The sequence below is a fragment of the Lolium rigidum genome, chromosome 1 (genome assembly GCF_022539505.1).
Source record: "Lolium rigidum isolate FL_2022 chromosome 1, APGP_CSIRO_Lrig_0.1, whole genome shotgun sequence".
Lineage (NCBI taxonomy): Eukaryota > Viridiplantae > Streptophyta > Magnoliopsida > Poales > Poaceae > Lolium > Lolium rigidum.
This window is the reverse complement of record NC_061508.1, coordinates 356,451,968-356,462,023: the sequence shown is the minus strand read 5'-3', so window position 1 is coordinate 356,462,023 and position 10,056 is coordinate 356,451,968. Positions and strand designations below refer to the sequence as shown.

At 42.7% G+C, this 10,056-nt stretch overlaps 1 protein-coding gene across 1 annotated transcript; it reads right to left on the bottom strand.

The window, feature by feature from the left end:
* Positions 1–1,766: 1,766 nt before the first annotated feature.
* On the bottom strand, positions 1,767–4,010 carry LOC124665637 (3-hydroxyacyl-[acyl-carrier-protein] dehydratase FabZ-like). The gene is made up of 4 exons (XM_047203036.1): positions 3,827–4,010; positions 3,626–3,686; positions 2,710–2,854; positions 1,767–2,036 (listed from the first exon to the last, which is right to left on the bottom strand). The coding sequence occupies exons 1-4, from the start codon at positions 4,008–4,010 to the stop codon at positions 1,767–1,769; spliced, it is 660 nt and encodes a 219-aa protein (XP_047058992.1).
* Positions 4,011–10,056: the final 6,046 nt, after the last annotated feature.

Sequence of the window (10,056 nt, the reverse complement as noted above, 5' to 3'; positions counted from 1 at the left end):
CATTGGCGCTGCCATGGTGTTTTGAGCTTCCCTGAACTTGGACGGTGGCTCTGGAGATTTACCCCCGGACAGAATGTCCACCTGATCATGGAAAAGGGTTGGGGCAGTAGCACGTATCAATGGTTCGTCCTCTTCCATCATGTTTTGAATCTTGACATCCTAGCAACACAAAATCATCAGTGCAACCTAACCATGAATTGGTCTATAACTGGTGCAACCTAACAATGAATTGAACTGGGTTAATCTTGTGTGGATGGTCAGATATTTTCATTATGATCTGGAGTTAGGAAGTTGGCTTGATCAGCCGTTGGGTAGTAAGGCCAAGAAGTTCTTGGTATGATTGTCCATCTCATATGTTGTTACCGCTGTTGAATACTTCCAGTTTTTTTTTTTGAGATCGACTTCCAGTAATTTAGGTCAATTACTGCTAGCTCCTAATTTGGCGTCTCATACAAACTAGGGTGCGAAAATCTTGACATGTTCTGTGCATGCTTGACATATTCACATTCTAATTTAGCTCAGCTGCGACCAGTTTATAACTAGAAAACTTCATGTAACAAAACCGCACTATATTCTACAGACTACAGAGGAACACCATTTACCATACCATACCTGTAATTTGATCCTCTTAGGATCAAGGAAGATAGAGAATCCATGCTCGTCCACTACCTCGACATCCTTCCTCTTCAAACTCATAGGCACCGCAAGGTCCGTCATCTTCCTCCAGACGAACTCAAGATAATACTCAACTCACTTGGTAGTTATTATGGGCTTATGGCCTAATTTTGGCAGGATTTTTCCCTGTAGTGGTGGTGTCCAGGAACGGAGAGTTGACTAGTGATTACTGAAGCAAGATGACTTTGGATTCTGATGTAACGGCTCGAATCGACAAGTAATTTAACCATGCATGTGATGTACTACACACACGTACTATTGATTAATCCTAGTTGACGTTCTGCACGTTGATGATTAATTTGCTCGTTAATCAAGGTAAAATAAAGACTCACTGCAGGTCTGCAGCAGAGGGGTCAAATGATAATCGGTACTACTATTGTCCTGTTATCAGGTTTAGCAGCACCCATGTCCAGCCACATATTTTTGACGAAAGTGCAACTTCACGTCACAGTTCAAAAGCAGACCATGGCCTAACTATTCTTGATAGCTTCTCACATGGCTGGATGGCAGCTACAATATGTACAAACTAGAACTGTTATTAGCACAAAAAACCTCTATAGAAGGTGAAACTCGCCGAGAACAATGGAACAAAAACAGCTTATTCCACCAAACAACTATAGAAGAGACTGTATGTAACCTTGTATTTTTTCCACGGTTGGAGGATGTGGCGAAGGATATTTTTTTCCAACATAGATGACGGCGTAATCTAAGGATAGAGTCCTCTGTGTCTTAGCTGTCCTTCCATGCTTTAGTCCTTCAGTGTTGGGTTTTTTATATTCCTTGTGTGTGTGCTACTATGATACTTTGTGAGTGTGCGGTTGTGTGCATCTTGTTATGCACAGGCCGGGTGTACTACTTTTAAAAGTAATGAAAGCGCCCTTTATCGAAAAAAAAAATGTAACCTTGTATTACAGCAGCAACACAGCTTTGCCTCAGCCCCAAAAGGCCAAACTACAAAATGTGGTGCATTACACGACTAACCTAATGTAACAGATCGCTGCCTCACATGCTGCAAGTTCAGTTCATGACTCGATTCTCGAAACAAATGAAGCTGGCATGATCCTAATCAAGACTCAATTCCCACAACACTGCTAGGTCTCTTTGTGTTGAACTGCCGCGCTCTTAAGGAGGAATTCCCCCTCACATACTATGTTACCATCCACGTAAGCTTTCCCTTCCATCTTTGCAAACCCAAATCTCTTCTGAGGATTAGCTAGCGTCATTCTCATGACCAAAGTATCCCCAGGAAGTACTGGCTTGCGGAACCTCACTTTGTCTATCGCTGCGAAATAGAAATTGTTTTGTGATGATCCACCAACTTCAGGTTGCAACATCACAATCCCTCCAACCTGCGCCATAGCCTGTATATAAAGGTAGAAGTCTCCCATATGAGGGCAATTAAGAAACATTTTGATTCTAGAACAGCAATAATAATTTTTAGAGTTAGCTATTGAAGATCTAGCCACAGCAGAATCCAACACTATACTCCTGAGACAACTGTACATATCAACATGTATTGGTTCAGATCGGAATGCAAAATATTATTCAGTTCAAATAAATGTTATTATAAATTGAGTAGCACAAACCATTGTATGCACTTCTCTAACCATTGTATGCAGTAAAATGATTACAAAATGGCAGTTTCCTCACTAACTTCAATAAAGTATACACGTCTGAACATTTGCAAAACATACATTAAGAAAACTGTTGAACTGGGATATAGTCATCTGGATAGATACAAAAAAATAAATTATGAAGATACACCATGCTATACTTGGACAGTAAGAAGTAAATTAAAATTGAATAAGCTAGCTGCGTACTAAGTTGTAGGGTTATGCATTAAACAAATACTACAACCTCTGTTCGGAAATAAGTGACTTGTTTTTGTCTAGATACGGATCTACCTACACACTGAAATGCGTGATGTAAAGACAATTTAGTTTACCCCTTCAGACATAGTAAATCCAGAGATTAGACAATATTATTACATTCTGCAGGGACAGGAATTCAGCTTTACAGAGACTCAGAGCGTACCTCAACCATGAGAACACCAGGCATTATGGGCCGGCCTGGGAAATGCCCACAGAAAAAGTTGTCGTTTATCGTTACATTCTTGATCGCAACAGCGTAGTCTCCCGCCTTGTACTCGATCACTTTATCTACGAAAAGGAACGGGAACCTAACATGCAGATCAAAATTCATAGTAAGTTAGAAGAACAAACAACTGCATACTACTCATGAAGCATTTTCCCTCTCAGGTAGCAAGCCACATCATGACAACCATATAATGCTTTTACCTTGCACATATACTGTGAAATCGCCAAAAACAAATCGCGCTACATTGAATAAAAAAGGTGATGTCCAAGACATGGAGTCACACTACGATAGTTTTGCCTTTGCCAACAGTAACTTGATGCGCATATAGATCAGCCTTAGAAAAGATTATTCTTGAAACAAGTGCTGATAATAATATAATTTCATTAGCCATTAAAATGAATTACAAACAACTCAATGTTGTTTTGGGAGACCATGACACCATGAGAATGTCCAAAAAAATTATATTTTGTGATGGCAGGGGAGATATCAATAATAACAGATCTACAATGCAGCGGATCAACATCTGAAAAGATCCATGGCGCGCGGATTCGTCCTAACTTATATTAAATTAGTTCCTTACAATGTGTCGCGGACACCCATAACAACACAAGCTGAATCCCTTGTCAAGAGTTGCATTGTGATGCTATGCACGCCTCTCACCCGCCAGGTTAAGTTCTGGGGAATACTCATATAGCTCAAGTTGCGGCCTTGTGGTGTGGACCGCATAAACGCAATGCTGGCATCTTGCAAGCGACTTGAATTAAGCGCATGCATTAACAACAAAACATATGCTGCAAGCAAGACTCCAACAGCATCATAAAACGGTGGTGTCAGCAGCAAGTTGGCCATTCACCTGTGGGGCAGGATCTCGTGGATCTTGTTGATGTCCATGACGGCCGGGAAGGCAGTGAACTCTGCAAGCGCACAACCGAACAGCCAGGAATCAATCAGGACAACAGGTTCTCAATTTCAATCTGAGCAAGCAACGACGGAAGAAGGTTGCAGGCGGGGCACAAAGGGAAGGGGTGGACGAAGAGGAGGAGGACGAACGAACTTTTCTCGATAGGGAGCTCCTCCGCTGCCGCATTGTCGTCGGCAGCAGCCGATCGGCGCGTGACGAGGCGCTGCATCGGCGCGGCCCGGCGGGCGAGCGCGACGCGGCTCTGGCCGGGCGCCAAGGAGGAGGGGAGCGCGGCGCGGCAGGGCGATCTGGACACGGGCACGGCGGCAGTCTCCATTGGCGGTCGCGGCGGCGGGGAGCGGCGTTTTGGTGGTGCGTGCGTGCGTCTCTGAACATATGATGGTAGCAGAGCCGTGCCGCCACGCCTCTCTGAGGTGGGCTGAGCGGATCACGAAGACTGGTCAGCATGGTCCGGCCCAATTGAAATGGGCATCAGGACAATGTGCAATAGCCGTACGCAAAGGTAAAACCTATTTATCGCCCAGCGGCGTGGGGTATTAACGCACGCTCGCACGTTAGCGGTAGTTGAGCAGCGGCCCATTTTAGGGTTGTCTATGGTCTTTTCGGTTTTCTCGTTTTTTCCGTTTTCCTTTGGTTCTTTCACCGGTTTTGTGGTTTTTTGTTTTTCTGCCTTTTTTCTTTTTTTCTTTATGACTGAAAATTCAGAATTTTTAAAATTTGAGCATACCTTTTTAAATTTGAAATTTTTTTTTTACTTTGAAGATTTTTCAAATTTGAACAAATTCAAGTATTTTTAATTTTCAACATTTTAAACATATGAATAATTGTTAAATTTGAATATTTTTTTAACTTCAAATATTTTTAAAATTTAAACATTTTCTACTTTTAATATTTTCTAACGGAGCTTGCGAGGGTGGATCGAGGTGGCAGCCGAGCTCTACTACCTAGGGTTGGGGGTGCAGGGATGAAGGTGGGCGGTTAGACTTAGGATTAGGGGTGAGGGTGGTGGTCTCCCCTGTGTCGAAGAAAGGGGGGTTTAGAGGGATGGGGAACGGTGGCTATGGCGCGCGAGGGCAAGGTAGGGCAGCGAGGTATAGTGGCAACGATGGCGGCCACGGGTGGCGAGAGCCGGCGGTTAGGCCGGCTGCGGGTGGGTGGGTTGACGAGGAGGAGGATTCCAGTGGCCACCGGAATCCTCCAACGTTGAGAAATGGAAATGACGAAGACAACCAAAAAAAAGTTAAGGGGCGATGATGGTCCGGCCCACGACGTGCTACGTGCGGTGTCTCCCTTTGGAGCCACAAGAACCGATGCATAGGACCGCCTATACATGTATGGCTATATGGTGAACGCGGCCCATGGGAGAGCGAATGGCGCAACCTTCTTCCATCGCAAACAAATACACTGGAGGATTCCGGACATGGTGTTTTGGTTAGTCTAGATTCGCCTATATCAACAAAATATTTTAAAATGCATTTGAAAATGTTCAAAATATCCATCAATAAAATATTTTAAAATGCATTTGAAAATGTTCAAAATAACCGCAAGAAATTTACAGGTGTACACCAAGATAATCTATGTTTGTACATAAAGATTTGCGAAAAAAACAATGTATGTCGCATATTTAAAAAACATAAATATATATCTCGTAAAAAGCTATGTTGGAGCACCAAAATTATTTTCCTTTTGCACATGTTAGAAAAATATCGTCATTTTCAGGAACCTTTGTGTGCAGACATATACTGTCTAAATATAGATCCAAATATTCTGTTCCAAAATTGTCAAACATTTTAAGATATACATTTTACACAATGGATACATCTACACCTATAAACCAAAAAAAGAAACTATTTTTAGAAGCATAATTTATTTTTCCCTTTTCTCTGCAGCCTAGAGGTAGGAAGGTGAGCACGTATTCTTCACTAAGTTTTTCCGGCTTGCCAGATGCGGTTGTTTTTATACACATTCCCTCCGTTATAATTTATTCCTCATTTTAATTAATCTAAGATACATTAAAAATAACACATTCCAATAAACAGAGCAAAACAATTTCATTTTGAGTGTTGTTGTTGACAAAAAACTAGAATATAAATTATTTCAGAACAAATATTAGACTAGAATATAGACTATTTCATAACTGAGGGATCAAACTAGCCCAATACTCTAGTACTCCCCCGTTCATAGATACAAGGCTACTACGTTTTCCGTATCAAAACTTAACTAATAATTTAGTCAATTAAATATAATTTATAACTCATCCAAAATTATATCATCGGAAAGTTTTTTTTTTTTGAAATGTGCATCCGGTCATATATTTTGGGATGACATGTGATGATTAATTATTGGTTAAAATTCGCCTCGAAAAACAGAGGTAGGACCAAACATGCTTTTAGAAATAAGTGAGAATTTAGTTTTTGGTGGGATTATCCCACTAATTCTCAAAAAACTCTAGCAAACAAGACCTTAGGGTCTTCTTGAATTGTAGGATTGAGAAACAACGGGAAGATAATTAAAAAGAATCTGAAAAATTTAATGATGCAAAATAGAGGATTGTAAGACACATGAAAATACCAAATAATGGACGGACTAAGTTCAAAAACAAGGCTGAAATGGATATTTTAACTTTTATGAAGCTGAGTCGTGACTCATGAGCACATACGGGTATGTACATTTTGTGATTAATATCTTTTTTACCTAAGGTTTAGATTATTCCACATAAATATGAGTAGATATTTTTTCTAGTCTAATTTCTAGAATAAAAATAAACTTTGAGGCATTTTTGACAGCATGAGTCTACAAGAGACCAGTCTTCCAAAAAGGGACAGTTACCCTCTTTCTTTTTCTGGCAGTACGTGGCAGTGATCCCATTTTTTTACCAAAGAAAAATCATTTGGCCGAAGTGATTCTATATTTTGCTGCAGAATATTCTTCACGGCAGTTAACAGTTAGCACAAGTCACGACTTGCATGCGTAATGACAGCTCGCCCCACGCTACAAGCATGGAGATTATGGGGACTTGGGTCTTGATTTTAAGCCAAGTTCCGCTGGCACTCACTAATTTTGAGGTTGTAAGCAACGTGCGGTTGCTTTCTCGATAGGCAATTTAGGGAAACGACTTAACAAGGCACGCACATATACCCTCCTCCTCGCCCCAACCTTGGCATAATACTTAGCTCGCACCCTAAACCATTTCAGATACTTGGCTTCGATCTGCAAATTCTTCTTCCATTTCGTACCATCTCCTCCTCCCCCATTGACCTGGCCAATCGCCATTCTACGCTAGCTAGAAGAAGTGGTAGTGTTCTCCAATTCATGCATGCTACGTGAGCATTAGCTTCAAGCAAGTGCATGCATGCACGGACTAAATACACGTCAAGATCATCGCGCATTGTCTCGGCAACCATGCTGCGCGTGCAACTTCGACCTCTGAGCATGATGCTGCAGGGTATCCCCGTATCTGCCCGCCTCTTCCTCGCCGGCAAGGCACCCGTCGCGCCCGTCGGAGGAAGCGGGCGGCGGAGCATTCACACCGGCGAGTCTGCGAACACATGGAGGAAGCCGGATGCGGGGCGGCTGAAGCTCAACTTCGACGGTTCCTCCAAGCACACGTCCCGGAGGGCGAGTATCGGCGGCGTGTACCGGGACCACGAGGGCGGGTTCGTGCTGGGATACGCGGAGCGAATCGGCAAGGCCACCAGCTCTGTGGCCGAGCTCGCCGCGCTCCGGCGCGGCCTCGAGCTGGCGCTGGAGAACGGCTGGCTCAACATCTCCATCGAGGGCGACGCCAAGACGGTGGTGGACGTCGTGCGGAACCGCGTGTCGATCAGAGCGGAGGAGGACCTGAGGCAGTGCGAGGAGATCGCCGCGCTGCTCCCGCTGCTCGACGACGGCGGCATGGCCGTGTCTCACGTTCGCCGGGCAGGGAACAGGGTGGCACACGGGTTCGCGAAGCTTGGGCACGGCGTGACACGGCCGCGGGTGTGGCGTGGCGTGCCGCCCGACGAGGTGCTCAGGTACCTTCAGCGCGACGCCGATGGGAAATAGAGCGCGCGCGCCTGTGGAAATGTTTGTGAATACGCTAGGTACGATTAATTTGTGCAGCAGAGTATTTGTCCTTTCCACATATGTACATATGTTTGGAGAAATTTGGTACAAGTAGTGTACAACGTTGTGGGCTTGCTTGGAAAAAAAAAACGTTGTGTCTCCTTGTACATAAGGCAGATCGATGAAGAGGGACGTACGCTGGGCGGAGCGAGCTCCGATTGAGCACCTCCCGTGCCAGCTGAATTGCTTATCCATTGTGTGTATTTATGCAATATTTCATGTCCATGCATGCAACAACAAGATTATATCATGCATTAAATCTCAATCCATTGCAACAATCATTTAAAGAAAAGATTGCAGCGCAATATGAAAAGCATTGTAAACCAAATTTGAAAAACACAGATGCAAAAGCGCATTTGTAGCATGAAACATCTATGACGCGGTTGCACCATGTCGAAATAACGTACTCCCTCCTTTTCACCAAAAGTGTCTTAACTTTGTCAAAACTTAAATGTATCTTGACACTATTTAGCCTTGGGCCTTGGGATGGAGGTAGTAGGTAGCTACATCAAAATCTTGATAAAGTTGGGACACTTTTAGTGGGGCGGAGGAAGTATGTAGTAAAAAAAAAAATCGTCAACACTACAAACTCCCACTATAAGCAATGGAGACACTTGCAGTTGCATGTTCAGGCCAAAAAAGCAACTCCACATACTTATGGACGTCTCGGTCTTATCACAACGCTCTATTCCCTTCATTTGCTTTCAGATTCGTGCAGTATAATTTACAGCCAAGTCCCTACATTAACTACCGTTTGCCTTGGGAGATCCTTTTTATTTTGCAGAACATATCCCAATGTTTCTCCTTTTCAACTTCTGGCTGCGATTGCTTAAACACATTATCATGGAAAATTTGAACAATATTTTTGCTCTCATTGCATTTTTCTTAGTATATTTTTAGCGAAAAAGTCATGAACGCACCAAAATAGAACATTTGTATGATGCCACAGCAGCTTATTTTTGTATGCAATGTGTTCATCTTACAAAATAAACTCACGGAAATAAAATCTAGAGTGTGAGACTTTTATGAACCAAGGCAAACATTTATAGTAGACTGTATGAACCAAGGCAGATAAAAATTAACGAACAAAGGAAATTAATTTTTTTTTCCTTATCACATATAACTTGGAAATAATTTCGGAACATTAATTTCAGAGAAAATTAAGAAATTCCCATATGATTAAAACAAAATTCAAGTGAGATTCATATACACTTCATGTTAATGGATTGGTATCCATTTCAGGTTTTAGAAAAAAAAATCGTTATTTTTTTATTAGCACAAAGTGAAAAAATTATATTCTATTAGTTTCCAAAGGCTTTATAGCAAAGTTTCAACACATATTCAAACACATATAAATAGATCTTTCTGAAAATCCATATATGTGTGAACATTTTTGTTAAAAAACATCAACGAAACAAGGAAGAACCGTACAAGATCCATAAAAAATTTCATGATTCAGCACAGTTTCATACAAGATTCAATCAATCTGGGTATAACATCAAAATAAATGTAAGAAAACCCCTAAGAATTTCTGATCTGGGAGAAATCCCTAGAAAATTGACAAAGAAACTAGAAAGAAACAAAGACAAATCCAGAAATTTATAAACTTGGAGAGTCCCAGATCAAGGCATGTGCAGCCCAGATCCACGAGAAGGGTAACTCTCCGTGTGTCTCCCGCCGAGGTCACGGCTTGCGAAGGTAGATGCGGTGGAGCTCGTCGGCGTTGGTGATTGAATGGACATGGGAGCCGGGGCGTGCGAGTCCAGGGGAGGCCGGGGTGTCCTTCTCGTGTTCCACGGCGCCGTCGCTCGTGAGGTCTGCGCCGCCGGCACAGGAGAACAAATCAAGGACATGGATTATGGGGGTGGGGGAGGAGCAAGGATTCCATGTCAGGGATTAGGGGGTTGGCACCAATAACTACTATATTAATCCTCAACAGCTTCGTTTTTTCTCAGAGTTTTGGACTTTTTTTCGGATTAACCTGTAGCTGAAACGAATATGGTTTTCTGGTTGATTTCCAATGTGCTTTTCCTGTGTGCATATCTGGTGTTCCCTTGCATTTTTTTGTTGTCCCTTTCCGTTGGTGCGTGCTGTGTTTTCTTTGGGCCTCGGTGGACATAGAATTATTGTTCTATGGTGGGGCCTAGACATGTGGTGGTGGACTGGTGGCCTCTGGCACCGCTTTGTTTTGTCTCCCCGCACGCCTTCCCTTAATAGCTCTCCAAGTCCCCAATCGGCTCATGTTTTGTAGATTTTTT